At 40.3% G+C, this 16,156-nt stretch overlaps 1 protein-coding gene across 1 annotated transcript in view; it reads right to left on the bottom strand.

The window, feature by feature from the left end:
• ADGRV1 (adhesion G protein-coupled receptor V1) overlaps positions 1-16,156 on the bottom strand; it is a 251,651-nt gene that overhangs the window by 181,115 nt on the left and 54,380 nt on the right. The window contains exons 29-34 of the mRNA XM_035100245.2: positions 14,699-14,914; positions 14,281-14,496; positions 13,449-13,693; positions 12,491-12,672; positions 9,908-10,716; positions 6,370-6,579 (exon numbers count right to left, since the gene is read on the bottom strand). Of these exons, the coding sequence (XP_034956136.2) occupies positions 6,370-6,579; positions 9,908-10,716; positions 12,491-12,672; positions 13,449-13,693; positions 14,281-14,496; positions 14,699-14,914 (1,878 nt within the window). The remainder of the gene's footprint in view (positions 1-6,369; positions 6,580-9,907; positions 10,717-12,490; positions 12,673-13,448; positions 13,694-14,280; positions 14,497-14,698; positions 14,915-16,156) is intronic.

Raw genomic sequence — 16,156 nt, forward strand, 5'->3', positions numbered from 1 at the left:
AAGTGTAATTGCTATGAACTGTTTTCATATTATTGAATATGTTTTTTTTCTGAAACTCTTAAATTCTGTTTTCGTTGTAAATAAAAGTGGAGGGGACAGTATTTGTCTTTTAAAATTTAACTCACAATTATAACCAGGCTGTGCATATATGGCTATTCCTTACCCACACTGTGAAAACACATGGGGTACTAGGATAGAGCAAAATGAGAATCCAAACTTAGTTGTTCTTTTTTAAAGTAAGCTTCCAAGACAGCAGTTCTCACCCTCACAGAAGATGTGACTGAGGGAGTATAGGAAGGAATGGGAAAGCCTCTCTGGTGACGGAAAGGAGCTTCACTGTGGGGGAAACATGCCTACCACAAGGGCTCCAAGTATGCTCACAGAAAGCCCAGGAGGCATAGATCTACTGCAGGCAGTGTTCATGAAGGCAGTAGGTGTGAAACTGGGGGCTGCAAAAGCATTCAGAAAGTGGTCTAAGAACTGCCAGTTCCAATGTCTCCTTGTATCCCCATTGTTTGGGGCCCCAAATGACACCAGAGGAAGCATAGGTAGCTTTCTTCATGTTAGTGGAATGGAAAACAAAAACTGCTCTCTCCCCAATTCTACTTTGGCCAGAGTGGGCCAGCAGCTGGTAGTGGCAGTGTCCCTGCCATGGAAATACACTTAAGATTGTTCTACTTCAGTGGAAAGACAGGCTAATCACTGGCAAAGCTTTCAGATTTCAAAACTGAAGGGCGGGAGGGAAGGCTGAACTGGATCTTCACAATAGTTGGGGAATTTGTTTTACTGCCCTTCTCAATTTCCATAATCTACATAGACCACAATTTAATTTTTTGTTTTACTAAAAGTTACTACTGTACTACAATAATTACTTCCAAATACACATCTCATGTATAACTGCATAACTGGAAGTGATAAAACAACATGTGCTGTAGGGCACTGGAAGGAAAGTAACAAAGGGACAATTTTCAGATTAGATGGTTGCCATTTGCAATATTGGCAGAATATAATATTAAGTGTGCAGTCACTATTTTATTTTTGAATGATCAAAGATGGATTGTATGTATTTATCACCAAAATAATAATATAACTATTTTTTTAAAAAAGCATTCAAACCATTAATTCATACAAAGCAACACCTTGTTTAATGTCATCCAGAATTATAAAAGTGTTTGGGAACCTGCACTAGGAATTCTAGGAACTATTTGTAGAGATACAAAAATTAAGGTTATATCAGCAATAAGCCCACATACAATTTGCATAAATGCAATGCATGTCTTATTCTAACTGTTTGAATTTTTCCTTTCTGCCCAGAGTAGCAGTTTTGGAGGAGAAACAAAATATAATCCCGCCACCCCCACCCCACCCCAATAATATTTTGTACTGTACTGAAATACATTTTATCCTATTTGAGAATTTTGCACCAATATCAAAAAGCAAATTAATAAAAGTGTAAATAAAAGCTCACAATAGCAAAATGCACAAATAAGACTCAATATAGTTCAACACACCATTATACAGCACAATTTTATATTATTCACAATAAAACACATTATGATACAGAGTGTAGCTCGCAAATTGTCTAAAAGAGGACTACATCAGATGGTGGTTGAAATTAAAACATGTAATGTCAGGAACAGTCCTCAATGTGTCTGATGGTGTTTGCATGACAATGAGCATGTCCATGAGATATAATAAAAATCAAAGCCTCTACAGGCTACTTCCAGTCCCTTAATGATGGCAGTACAGTATTGGACCACGGTAATGAGCAGTATCCAATTAATGCATCCTGTCCATGCAAAGATTTCCACATGTGCAATGGTGCTTTCTACTGTTCAACCCGCACCCCACATACCCTAAACCACCCCCAAATCTGCTTCAGAGGGTTGGGGGAACCCCTAGAACAGATTTCTGTAGGTGCAAGGGGAGGAGAGAATCATAGAATTGCAGAATTGGAAGGGATCCCAAGGGTTTTCTAGTGCAACCCCCCCTGTAATGCAGGAATCTCAACTTGGTCATACATGGCATAACAGAATAGAATGGGAGATAGGGAAGTCCCCAGTGAGTAAGTGGAAATCTTGGGGCACATTACTGAGTAAGAAAAATGGCCAAGTTTGGTATGTAGTGCAATCATTTGAGGAGTTGACATTTTATCTGCTTTTATTACACCTAAGATTGATACCATTGGAAGTAGTATTGTGCAATGTAGAATTACAAGGGCACATGTTAAGAATTCCCTCATTCTAATGGATAAAGGGAGTATGGTATGTTTTTGAAAGATAGTGTGAAGGAAGGGATTATTATTATTATTATTATTATTTAAAAAACTATCATCTACATAATTCCAAAATCATGGCCTGCAGTCCTCAAAACCATTTCTCGAGAATAGCTCCCTCTGCTTCAGCTGAATTCCTTTAGGATAAACAATCTGAGGATCAAGTCATCACTTGATGACAGAATGGTGACTTTCATTCCCTCATCAACATTGGTTGATGCTCATCACAACAGGTTAGTGCTGGAAGCAGTGGAAAGGTGGGTCTCTGAGGTAGGTGTAAAGAACTCAGGAAACCATAAGTGCATCCAAGATGGCAGATTAGTTGAGTAATAAGGCTAGGTTCTGCCTCTTTCAGGGAGGGAGCACCTTAATGGGCTGGATTTTCCTAATATGGAAACATGTTGATGACCCCAACACTAATTAATAAAAATGAAATGTACAATGTTTTAAATGTATTTTTTTTATTCTTGTGGAAGCTGTCCCAGTTGTGCTTTTCGAGCTGGTCTTTGACCATAATAAAATTATGTTATGTTACAGTGTGTGTGTGTGTGTGTGTGTGTGTGCGCGCGTGCGCGCGTGACAAAAACGTAGTTGGTGGCAAACAGAGTCCATGAAGGTCACCATATAGTTTATGTTAATTCCTTGTGCTCATTGATGGCTCTTCTTAGCATGTCAGGTAACAGCTGCTTTGACATGCGCATGAGAGCCATTAATGCGAGAAAGAAAAGTAAGAAAGCTCAGGCATACAGCAGCACAGAATCAACAATGGTGACCTATGTGAAAACTTCCCCCAAAATGGTAATGATGACCTTTCACATACCAGAGATACAGCATATACATAGATTAGGCAGTTGATCTAACAGGACCTGCAGAACCTTTAGTAAAAGTGCATCTAATGCATGCAGATTTTTGCTTAACAGCTACTGTCACTCTTTCAAAGAGAAGGCAACACTGTACCAGAAAATGCATCAAAAACATGAAAGAGGCATGCAGGTCCCACCATCCACATTTTAAATACAGTACTAACAAAACAAGATTTGGTCAATTCCAACCATTGCAGGGGGAGAGGGTATGCAGCTATCAATGTCAATTTCACATTAGTTTGTTCACCATTTAATACACATGACTAATTTCCACCAGTGGTAACATAATATTGCTATTTTTCATTCATACGCTTGACAAGGAATTCTATACTTGCCTGCTTGGAAGTAAGTTTGAGTACAATGTATGCATGTATAGGATTGGTACACCACCACCTCTGTTTGTATATCACTGATTATTATCAGAGGCACCAGGAGTTGGCATGCAGCCAAAAGCATAGTAAATTGGAAACAAATCCCATTGACTTAATCCATTGGCTAAAGTGGTCTAGGGTAGCACTGTGAATTGAAGAGATTGCAAGCAGCTAACATAGGTGTTTGTGCTCTGGATGCTGTTACCTTTCCACTAGTTAACAATGCTCTTCCTTATGGATTAGAAATACTCCTTTTAAGTATAACAACAGTTTATAGCTACTGCTGTCATTATTGTTAGAAAACAGCCAAGTGTGTATTAACTGTACTGATTATCCATAATGAAATTAAACAGTTCATATACTTAAGGGCCACAGACAGCTGCAAACAAAAGCCTCTTACAGCAAATCAAATATAAAGACCTAGCTACTCGGCGCCTTCAGCAAAGGAAAGAGATTCCAGTCATAGGCACAGCATAGCAACACCATGGGAGAATGCTTTCTTAACATCAGTGGGAGTCACCTAGAAGCAAAGGTGTTCAGGAAAGAAGTGGTAAAGTCTCAATAGGCCCAGGTAAACGGCTAAGATGATGCTGTTAAGGTGCTACACCCAATATGCCAGCAAGTTTGGAAAACTCAGCAATGGCCAGAGGATTGGAGAAGATCAGTCTACATCCCAATTCCAAAGAAGGGCAGTGCCAAAGAATGCTCCAACTACCGCACAATTGCGCTCATTTCTCACGCTAGCAAGGTTATGCTTAAAATTCTACAAGGCAGGCTTAGGCAGTATGTGGACCGAGAACTCCCAGAAGTGCAAGCTGGATTTCGAAAGGGCAGAGGAACCAGAGACCAAATAGCAAACATGCGCTGGATTATGGAGAAAGCTAGAGAGTTCCAGAAAAATGTCTACTTCTGCTTCATTGACTATGCAAAAGCCTTTGACTGTGTCGACCACAGCAAACTATGGCAAGTTCTTAAAGAAATGGGAGTGCCTGATCACCTCATCTGTCTCCTGAGAAATCTCTATGTGGGACAAGAAGCTACAGTTAGAACTGGATATGGAACAACTGATTGGTTCAAAATTGGGAAAGGAGTACGACAAGGTTGTATATTGTCTCCCTGCTTATTTAACTTATATGCAGAATTCATCATGTGAAAGGCTGGACTAGATGAATCCCAAGCCGGAATTAAGATTGCTGGAAGAAATATCAACAACCTCAGATATGCAGATGACACAACCTTGATGGCAGAAAGCGAGGAGGAATTAAAGAACCTTTTAATGAGGGTGAAAGAGGAGAGCGCAAAATATGGTCTGAAGCTCAACATCAAAAAAACCAAGATCATGGCCACTGGTCCCATCACCTCCTGGCAAATAGAAGGGGAAGAAATGGAGGCAGTGAGAGATTTTACTTTCTTGGGCTCCTTGATCACTGCAGATGGTGACAGCAGTCACAAAATTAAAAGACACCTGCTTCTTGGGAGAAAAGCAATGACAAACCTAGACAGCATCTTAAAAAGCAGAGACATTACCTTGCCGACAAAGGTCCGTATAGTTAAAGCTATGGTTTCCCCAGTAGTGATGTATGGAAGTGAGAGCTGGACCATAAAGAAGGCTTATCGCCGAAGAATTGATGCTTTTGAATTATGGTGCTGGAGGAGACTCTTGAGAGTCCCATGGACTGCAAGAAGATCAAACCTATCCACTCTTAAGGAAATCAGCCCTGAGTGCTCCCTGGAAGGACAGATCGTGAAGCTGAGGCTCCAATACTTTGGCCACCTCATGAGAAGAGAAGAATCCTTGGAAAAGACCCTGATGTTGGGAAAGATTGAGGACACTAGGAGAAGGGGACGACAGAGGACAAGATGGTTGGACAGTGTTCTCGAAGCTACGAACATGAGTTTGACCAAACTGCGGGAGGCAGTGCAAGACAGGAGTGCCTGGCGTGCTATGGTCCATGGGGTCACGAAGAGTCGGACACGACTAAACGACTAAACAACAACAAAAACGGCTAAATATTGCTGGAAGCAAGGGAACTGCGCAAGCTCTATTCTTGCTAGGAAGTACTTGGATTGTAGTAGATTGGCTCACGCACCACTGAAGAGCCATGAATTTGTCCTTACTAACACTTAAATGGCCTAGCTTATTTATATATATTAAATATTTCTGGAATTTGTTGTGAAAGAGATAAAGAAATTGAATGGGGTTTTTAAACAGAGGCTTGCACATGAACTGCAAGCAGCAAAACTGGGGCCAAAGTAGATGTCAAATGAATCCCTGTATTTTAACGTGCACAATTTCATTGCAAATAGAAGTCCCTAGTGAGATTGATGATTATCAGGACTGCAGCAGGTAAGGAAGGTGGATTTAGCCATTTTCTCTCCTGTTGCAAGTTCTGAGGAAAATGCTTTCTACAAAGAATTCATCCCATTGGCACCCATCCCATTGGTTTTCATCAGGACCAGAGCAGCAGATGAGGAAATGGTAAAACTTCCCCTTCCCACCTGTTGTAATCCCAATAATTAGCACACATGGTCTGGCATGGCTGCTATTTGCATTTTGCAAAATGTGCAAATTAAATGCAGAGATATGTTTTGCATCATGTCTAGTTTGACCTTGAATCTCTACAAAATAGTGGACAATGAATTTTTTTCTCCTCTTTCCTCATTAGGGATTTTTTAAAAAAGTTTATTGCTTGTTTGATATCTGATGTACTATAGATATATGTGGCTAAAGACCCTTTTCTTTTCTTTTCCCATTTTCAACCTGCGTGGTAAATCAAAGTAAGCCATTACTGAGAGAAAGCATAGGCAAATGGATTGATAGCACACAGAGTGAGAGTAGTGAAAATGGAGAGGAACCCACCTTCATGACTGATGACAGATCTCGAAGATGTTTGAAAGCTAATAATTCCTGCCACATTGTCATTGGCCAGAATAACCACAGTGACCGTATCTGAGCTGGGTTGAATACGGCTGCCACCATCAGTGTGAATCAAACTGATGATAATGCTTTCGTCATCCTCAGGTTCAGAGTCATCTAGAATTGTCAATGTGATTGTCTTTTTTGTTTCACCTGACAAAAGAAATGAAAGGCTTTTACACAATCAGTGCTACCACTGTTTCAGCAGTCATCATCCCAATGCTTAAAATAAACAAACTGAACCGCTTTCTGGGGGCTAACATATAAGAGGGCAAATTCAGTTCATAGTACTATTTAATATGTTTATTTATTTCACCATTGCTGTTTAGTGATCCGAGTCATCCAGACTAATCTATTTTATTGCATTTTAAATATACTGCAAGCTGCCTCGGGATCTTCAGTAAAAAGACGAGGTATATATATTTCAACCAAGTAAGTATCTTCATATTGGCCATATCTGCTAATATATACAATTACACAAAACTATTTTCTGATCACAAATTTACCACCTTGTGGAGAATGATCAACCGTGACATATGAGCCAGCTCAAATTTTGCAAGGCTGAATTGCCTTGTTCACAAGATCAGTTCACCCATGGATATATTCCATGAAGAAACTGAAATATTATCTCCTGTTTGGGGCAGGGTATGTGTGATATGGATTCATTTTGAGATTATACACCTCAGATGACCAAGAACCTCTTTATTTGATGAGTCTGCACAATGTTTTATACACTCATTGTATTTAAACTATGTTTTAAGAAGAAAGAATGTGTCTGCTCCCTGCTCTGTGCATCACACAGGCTTCGGCCAGGGCTGGCCCAAGACCTTTGGCTGGCCGAAGCAAAAGACAAAGATGCCTCCTATATGCCATACAATTGTGATGGTTGTCCTCTGCTGTACCCAAGAAAGCAGCAGGCTACTTTGTGGGGTGTAGGGCAAGCCACATGGCACACACAACTCTGCCCTTTGGCACCTCCTTGCCACTAAATGTTCTACACTATTTGCTCTCCGAGGCAGTTGCCTCATTCTACCTTATGGTGGGCCCCGGTCTGCCTTCATTCAGTGTTGATCTGAAGCTCGCCATAAAGGACAGTGATTGTACAACAGACAGAGCTATTGATTGTTAGAACCATAATGCTATGCTCTGGCTCCACAGCTAGAGGCAGCAGTGCTTCTGAATACCAGTTGGTGGAAACCACAGGAGAGGGGAGTGTTCTTTTGCTCAAATCCTGCTTGCTGCTTTCCCATAGGCATATGGTTGGCTACTGTGAGAGCAGGACACTGGATTAGATGGGCCATTGGAGGACTTCCGGTCTGTCGCGGCGGAGAGAAGGACGCAGGGACCTCGCGCGCCGATGTCCCTGGCTTCGCGGAGGGGGGGGAGGTCCGCAGAGCGAGCGGATTCCCCGTAAAAACACCGGGTAGAGAGTCCCAGTGACTCACGTGCCCAGCGGTTGCTCCGTTTTTTGCGGATCCCCCGCTGCCCGAGAGCTCAATAGAGCGATCGAGAGCCGGCGGGGTGGAACCGCGGGAGCCATTTTGGGCTATATCTTACCTTCGAGAAGTGAAGCTCCGAGTCCTGACCCGGCAAGCGGCAGATTCTTCCGAACAAATTTAAACTTCCAAAAAGTAAGTGGAACTGCGATTACGGACTTTAAATTTGCTAATTGGAAAAACAGGAGAGACTCTAAAGAAACGGAAGTCGGTCTCTTCCTAATGGAAAATTGGGAGGCGCTTTAAATAATCCTAAGCTGAACGACAAAAGGCATCTGGGACTGTGGACCCGAGAGAAAGAAAGACCTTTTTGAACCCTCTCAACTCCCGAGTCCGGCACCCCTTGAGGTACAGCATTATTAAGGGGGAGAGCGCTTTGACAGCTGTCAAAAGCTGTCAAGCTGTCAAAAGACCGGGTGGATTTATTGCACTGTTAAAATCAGTAAAAATTGACTGAAAATGTGGTAGAACTATTTAATATTGGAATCAAGAATGGATTTGTGATTGAGTTAAAAGACAAAGGAAAAGAACAGCCAAAATGGAGTCGACCGTCTGAGAAAGGAATTTTCCAGCACCTCTTTGTCCTCCACCTCCTGTTTGTCTGCGGTCAGGAGAAATATGAAAACAAAGTACTCTCGAGCCTTCCAGGAGGCTGTGCTAAACTATCTACAAATATGGGAGGATATCTACAAGGAACGGCAGCATCCCAATTTACCAGCAGACGAGGACGAAGTCCAAGTCCAGGATTTAGAGGAAAATTTGATTTTCGAGACTGTGGAGACTGAATCTGGATGCCAAGAGAAACAACTAGATGAAAATCTTAAAGAGGACTTGGACTTTAAAAAATATGTTTGGGATGAAGCAAAGCATGGACCTCAAAAGGAAGAAAATCAAGCAGAGCAAGAAAATGAGAAGCAATGGAATTTGAGGATTGATGGACTTAAAGATCCTGGAGGGGTTGAAATGTGGGGTGATGTTAAGGAGGAATGGGAAAGACAGGGGCAGGGGGGGACAAGGGCCTGGAGATGGATATGGGAAAGAATGGGTGTGGGGTGAATATTCTAGTTAAAAGACTTTGTTTTTAGTTTCTGAGAGACGGTTTTTGAAATTTTGGCCTGTTAACGGAAATGCTGATCCAAATGGGGGAAAAGACTTAGGGAGAGGAGATGGAGTGTAAATATGAATGGGAAAAGTTGTGCTTTCTGGAGGGAATAATAAGAACGGCTTAGGAAAGAATTTAAGTTAATGTAAATTTTTGTAAGTTAAGTTAGGTTTAGGCAGAAAGCTGTCTACTCTCCTTTCCTTACTCTGAGATACTCAGTGGCAGGGGGTGCTCAGAGGGGTGAGGAGGGGATATAATGGAACCTTGGAAATGCTGTGCCCCACGGGTTCCTCTTGTGGCAGGAGGGGGTCTGTGGGAGGGCAGCATGGAAAAGGAGGAGGGTTGAGTCCATATTATAAGAAAAGGATTTTAAACTGAAATAGAAAACCCGCCATATTTTAGATTTTGTTTAAGGAAAACCAGGAGGAAGACTATCGAGGAAGTCACAAGTATTAGGTTAAGGTATTAAGAATTGGGGAGTTAAAATTCTCCCCTATTATGTTTGTATTTGTCAATGTATATTCATGAAAGAGCTGGGGGAAGCCAATCCTCAGAGCTCCTCCACTCCTGTCCTTTCAGTGGCAGGGGGGGGAGAGGGGGGAGGAGGGAGGGGGGAGGCTAAACCCAACTTACAATGGACCCCTTTGATTCTCAAAGCACACGGGTTTCACTGGTGGCAGAGGTGAACCAGTGTGTGGAGGGGAAACGAAGGGACAGTGTTATATTGTATGTCTGTATGTCTGTGTAGTTTGTTTAGTTTTGTTTGTAAAATTAATAAAAATTATTTTAAAAAAAAATAGATGGGCCATTGGCCTGATACTGCAGGCTCTTCTTGTGTTCTTATGTATTGTGCTATTATTATGTATCCTCCCAAACTTCTTACCTTCTGCAAAAATCAGGATTTCCCCTTCACCTATGAAATCCACATTTGGGGTAGCTGTGCCACCAGCTATACTCCACTCCAGTATCACCTGTCCCAGACTACCTTCCGTTCTGTGAATCATTAGCTGCACAGTGTTCTGAGGCCATTCATGAACTTCTACATAAAGACCATCCTCCGTTGTATTGGGGCTGATGCTGTAGATCACAAACACACCAAAGGCATCTCCGTTCATTAGTATGACCACTGTAGAGGTGTTTGGTTGTCCTATGGTCGGATGATCTTCAATGCTGGCAGAGATGTTCAGCAGCTCAACCCTTAACAGAGAAATGACAAACTTCTCGTCCACTTCTGGAAAATCATCAGGAAGTATGGTTACTGTGAGATTTGCAAACTCCACTCCTTCGGCCATTATCACCCACTGCCTTGTAACAGACTCATAGTCACTACCTGCAATTGCTTGTGTACTAAAAAGAGAGGATACGGTGGTAAGGTTTTTCTTGTATGTCCAGAATCCTGACTTGTTGGTTACTGGGCCATCCCAAGTTGCCACCCAAATGCATGAAGGAATTCCAAAGGCATTGGAAGAGGTGAAGGCTGAACATGCTGGCTCTTTCAGGCATAGAGTTGCACAAGTGTTCAGTGAGTCATTAGTTGAAACATTCACTTTGGTCATCTCAATTGTGTCTGGAATTCCTTGCACAGCAGCTTCATAGTAGGATAGCACATCTAGGCCTTGGGCTACTGCCAGAGCTACAACATCAATTTCAGAAGTGCTGTAGAAAATCTGCAACCGACCAAATCTTCCACCACTACAAATTGTGATAAGCAAGGAGTTTATGTTAATTGTCACAGTTTCTCTAGTTACAATATTTATAAATAAGAATTTTTTTGCAAAAATATTCATCATTTAAATACAACTTTTAAAACTATCACCACTCACATTTATTTAAAAATGCAACATCAACCCAGAAAACTGGGAAAGCAAGAAATGGCAATGGGATGAGAGAATGAAAGTGTGAAGAACAAGCTTATAGAGTGTATCATTTTCATGTCTAAATCCTAAGTCCTTTATGTTGACTTCTCCTGGTGAGTAAGCAAATATTGGAACAAGCAAACCTGTTCCTGATGCCTGCTTGAGCTGGAAGTCTTTCCTCTGTGACCTCCTTCACTCAAGAGCTCCCTTAGTCTTCCCAATTCTTATCAACTGCATCTCACTCATTTCAGTTTAAACAGATGTAAGATCACAAGACTGGTCTCAGTCTTAAATCCACTTTCCCCCATGTGCTCACTTGTTTTATAAGCAGGGCTTTTTTTCTTTAAAAATGTTTAGGGGTACTCTCATTTTCCTACTCCTATTGAAATAATGCCCTTCAATGAGGCCATACGCATTCATAAAATGCATACCCCTGCGTACCCCCCGGAAAAAAATATAGTATACCACTTGTTGTTGTTGTTGTTGTTGTTGTTGTTGTAAACAGTTTTTTTACAAGCAAACCTAACAATACAATAGCAGGAGAACACAGAATAATTCACAGCAGGGTGGATAAAAATCAATGATTTTTTTAAAAAAATCAAAAAAATCGGATTTTTTTGATTTAAATCGGATTTTTTTGATTTAAATCGGATTTTTTTTATTTAAATCGATTTTTTTGCTTTAAATTGGATTTTTTTAAATAAAATGCTTTTTGAGGAAAGCATATTGCCATCCAAAGGTTATTCCATCATGAAATAAAGATTAGTTTTTTAATTATGTAGTATAAGGTTGTATATGTTTAATTTTGGGGGTAAATGAATTCCATTAATCCATTCACCTCTTCCAGAGGTTTTTGTAAGATTATTGGGCAGTTTCTCTGCCTACAAGATATTATCACAGGTGCTTGGTTTACTTTTGCAGTTCTCAAAACTGAATTTGACTCAACAGAGATCACATGCCTCTTCTTCACAGCAAAAATGTTATAACATGAACAGAGTTGAGAAAAAGACCTTAATCCTATTGTTCTACAAACCTATGAATACAAAAGCAACCCCTTCAGTGCTAAGTTTCAAGAAGTTCAGTGAATAGAATAGAAACAATATTTTTCTGATTGTTTGGACAGTATTTAAGTTTTTCATGTGTAGGCTGGGCTGACAGTCTAAGTTTCTTAAAATATATATATATTGTTTTTGTTTAGCCAAATTAGTTAACAAACATGGATGTTTGTTTAAGCAAATAACATTTGCTGAAATGTTATTGTTTCAGTTGAATAAATCTATTTAAATTGTTATTATTAAGGTAATGATTATTTTTCTCCTTCCTAAGTACAACAGTAAAGTTGTCCAAATATGAATGATTAACCTATTAAACTGAGGATAAAAAAACTAATATGAAAAGTTGTTATTCTAAAAATCTTCATCTACTTGCATAATAAAGTTATACCAGCAAGAATTAGTCTTTATGATTTAAATCAACTATGATTTAAATCAAGCCTTACTGACTAGTGATTTAAATCGTGATTTAAATCGTGATTTAAATCAGTTTGATTTAAATCAAATCCACCCTGATTCACAGTCAGTACACTTAAAAAACCAAGGTATTAAACAGACCTTCTCTTCACTGTTATGTTTGCAGCTAAACTCCTCTCCAGTGGCTCTTGAATTCGGTACAAGTTTTGGTGAAAGGCAACTGTGCCGTATGGCTTATCATTGGCAGGAATTATCACATTTGCCACTCCATCTGGTCCAATAGTACCTCCATTGGAAGCCTGAATTAATTCCACTCTGATAACCTACAAGGCATGTTAGATTATCATTGAAATAACTTGATTGTGGAGAAAAATGTCCAGTTTGAGCCAGATGATAAACAAGTACTGGAAAACTCCCCCCCCCCCAGCACCCTAATTTTAGGCTATTGTGCTGCTTATTAGAAATGCAGTATAAACAAAAGCAAGCAACTCAATTCAGCTTTCAATGTTCATGATGAGTAACACATGCTACAGCAGTTACGGTACCAAATTACCTATCCTTTTATTGTTTCATGTAGCAAAATTAAGAAACCATGTTTACTCCATATTCCTACTGGTACTAGAAACAGATATCATTCAAAATCATTAGAAAGGCCACTTACAGCAATATGAGAACAGAGCAGTACGATACATCTAAAGTTTGTTTTCAGTGCAGCTTCCCATACCAAATTTTGCTTTGGCTCTTGCCACATCCTTCGGCAGGCCCCTAGAGGGAGATTGCTAGGTACCACCACCGTGAGTGTTCCTCAGTGCGGAGCAAGCCAGCAATAAATCACACTGTGCAAGTTGGAATTAACTCTTTATTAGCAAAAACACGTTTTGCACAGGAGTGCCAGACCTAATGGACACAGCCAATCATCTCTGGTAAGTCTTGCCCCCATGAAGCAGTTGCTGAGACTGAAGGTCCCGCCTCCCCAAAGCTGCCTAAGTTGCCTCCTGTCCAGGGTTTTTTCCAAGCAATCAGAGAAATAACACACCACATACAAGACAACAGAAATCATGAACATTCTGGTCATGTGTTGTATGGTTGCTGTACTCACCTCTTCAATTTCTGGATCATCGTCAGCCATGATCTCCAGTGTCAAGTTCTTCATGGTTTCTCCAGGTGAAAATGGAATATTACCCGAGAAGACCAGCAGATCATTGGCAGCAGGTTGCCCATGAATGCTGGCTATCCATTGAACAGTCACATTGCCTAGTGTTCCAGCATTACGAATGACTGGAAGATCTATCCGCACTGTGTCAGACTCAGGCTCTTCAACTGTGATTTCCGTGATCTGGAAGACTAGCAAAGTTGAGAGTTTTTATTCCTTCCTTCCTTCAAATATCTAGTAGGATAAGTTTGCTTTTTAATGAATATTTTATTGTAAAGAGATATTTATGAAATAGAATGCTAATAAGTAGTGGATGTAGCAAGCCACCCCACAGGATCACACTGGATGAATTTCCATGAAAAGGCAATCATTTTGACTTCATTTGAGAAGAGCCATCGCCACATTTAATATCACCTAATCATTGCACTGGTGGGTCTTGCTACTTCCTTTTTGCTTTCTTTCCATATCTTTGTGGTAGAAAGTTTATATCACTGACTGGTCTTCTCTGATGTCACCCAACTTCACTGAATACACAGGGGATCAGTTTAAGCCTTGGAATTTGAAAGTCCCTGGGAGTCCTACGTAAAATGAAACCCACTAATTTATAGCAGCACATCATGGGGGTTCAAAGGAACCTTGTGGTTTTAAGACTGGTGTAGTATTTAACTTTTCATTGAAGAGTGTCTTGCAACAGAAACTGCTTGTTAAATCAGCAAATGGCCACTGTGACATTTGCCACTCAAAGGATAGAAGAATAGGCTTAAGAGCTTCATCTTACCAAAAGATCCAAATGGATCGTCGGAGGCCTCAATGGTTATAATTGCCTGAGTTAGGCTCCCAAGCAATGCACCTCCTGTTGTTTCATTGAGCAGCTGCACAAGGAAGGACTCTTCAACTTCAGGGTTGATATCATTGATTATATAAATTGGCACAGCTTTGCTGGTCTCCCCTTCTAGAAGGACAACATCCGATGAGGCTATGCTGTAATCTTCCCCTACATAAATAGACATGACAAAGATGCTTAAGCAATATTGGAAGCAAATGTACTTGGCTCATGATTCAAAGTTACTATTTCTTTGCATTGCTGAGAAGTTAAATGAAAAGCTGAGTGTGATCCATATTCCTGCTGTTTGTTAGAAAAATATATAGATCAGTACATCTATTGCCTTATGACTGATTTTCTCTCTCACACCCACCTGCAATTGCTGTTATTGGCACTGCTTTAAATTTCACTGAAACATCTGCAAAAATCCCCCCAGTTCTTGTGACGTTGATGATTGGTCCGATGTAATTTTCAGCAACTCGTACAGCTGATGCCGACAGCTGTAACGTTCCAAAAGCATCATCATTGGCATTGATAATTATGTGAGCAATGGTATCCCCTTTAGCTCCAAGGCGAGGAGAATCTGAAACTGAAATACCAAATAATTTGAGCCATCTGAGATTCCTGTTTATTACTACATTAACAAGTATAGCTTTGGAAAGGGTTTGACAACACCTTACATAATGACAACAAATTTAACATAGATGCCAAAGAATATAACTAAGCCCCATCATAAAAGCAGTAATGTCAAACCCTTAAAAATGCATTCTCCTTTTTAATTTAGCTTTTATAATCATAGCTGTACATTACGTAAGGTTATGGCAAAACAAGAAGCTTGATATCATGCTATTATCATCTCCCATCAAGGCCTCTAATGCAAGGATTGTCCCCTGGAGATTGTGGACTACAACTTCCATCAGGCAATGGAACAAGAGGACTATAGGTTCTCCATATCTAGTCCAATGCATAACACAGGGCAGTGCCAAATATGACCTATAATAAACAAAACTTCCATGTTCTTAGACAGTGTAACTCTGAATACCTTATGCTGGGGACATACAACTGGGGAAGGCCATGGCATTCATGCCCTGCTTGTCCATTCCAAGATGAATCTGCTTTTAGAAATATGACACTTGCTTAGATGGATCTTTGGTCTGATCCACCATCTCTCTTGTGTATACTACGATATCCAAAGCTCAACAGAAACTGGATTTCATTCTCAATTATGGTATTATTTCTGGGATTTGTATGATGAAATATACATGACAGTTCAATTATCCCACAGAGCTTCATATCTGAAGCTTCTCTGCTTATCAAGAATGAAAGGAAATGTAATTAGACAACCTGGGGAACTTTGAAGTGCAAATCAGTATATAATCTGCTAAATAAAGATGGCTAATTAGCATCCATACTTCTAGACATGCAGACAGACACATGTCCCTAGGTTACAGACTGCAATCTATATGAAAAGCGAACACATAAAGACCACAAGATAAAAGTTATGTAAGGTCCCAGAATGCAAAGGAATCTAATCAGCCATTTGGCAATGCTAGGAAGAAACCTTCTCTATCCACTATGTTTCCAGACAGAGACTAATCCCTATTTGGTGGGTGGGATGTGGAAAGCACCTTTTGTTATACATGATGGGCACTGACTGCTTCCACTGTGACTATAGGGCTGCACTCAGATGTGTGGTTTATTGCATTTTACTGGTTAAAATGCTGGTGCTTCTATCTTGATCTCTAAGATTCCTTTTACACTGCAGTACCTTGTTGTGTCATAGAACTGGCTTTTTGATCAATAAAGCACAATATTGCACCAAATCTTAAAC

This window comes from Zootoca vivipara, chromosome 11 (genome assembly GCF_963506605.1).
Source record: "Zootoca vivipara chromosome 11, rZooViv1.1, whole genome shotgun sequence".
NCBI classification, from domain to species: domain Eukaryota; kingdom Metazoa; phylum Chordata; class Lepidosauria; order Squamata; family Lacertidae; genus Zootoca; species Zootoca vivipara.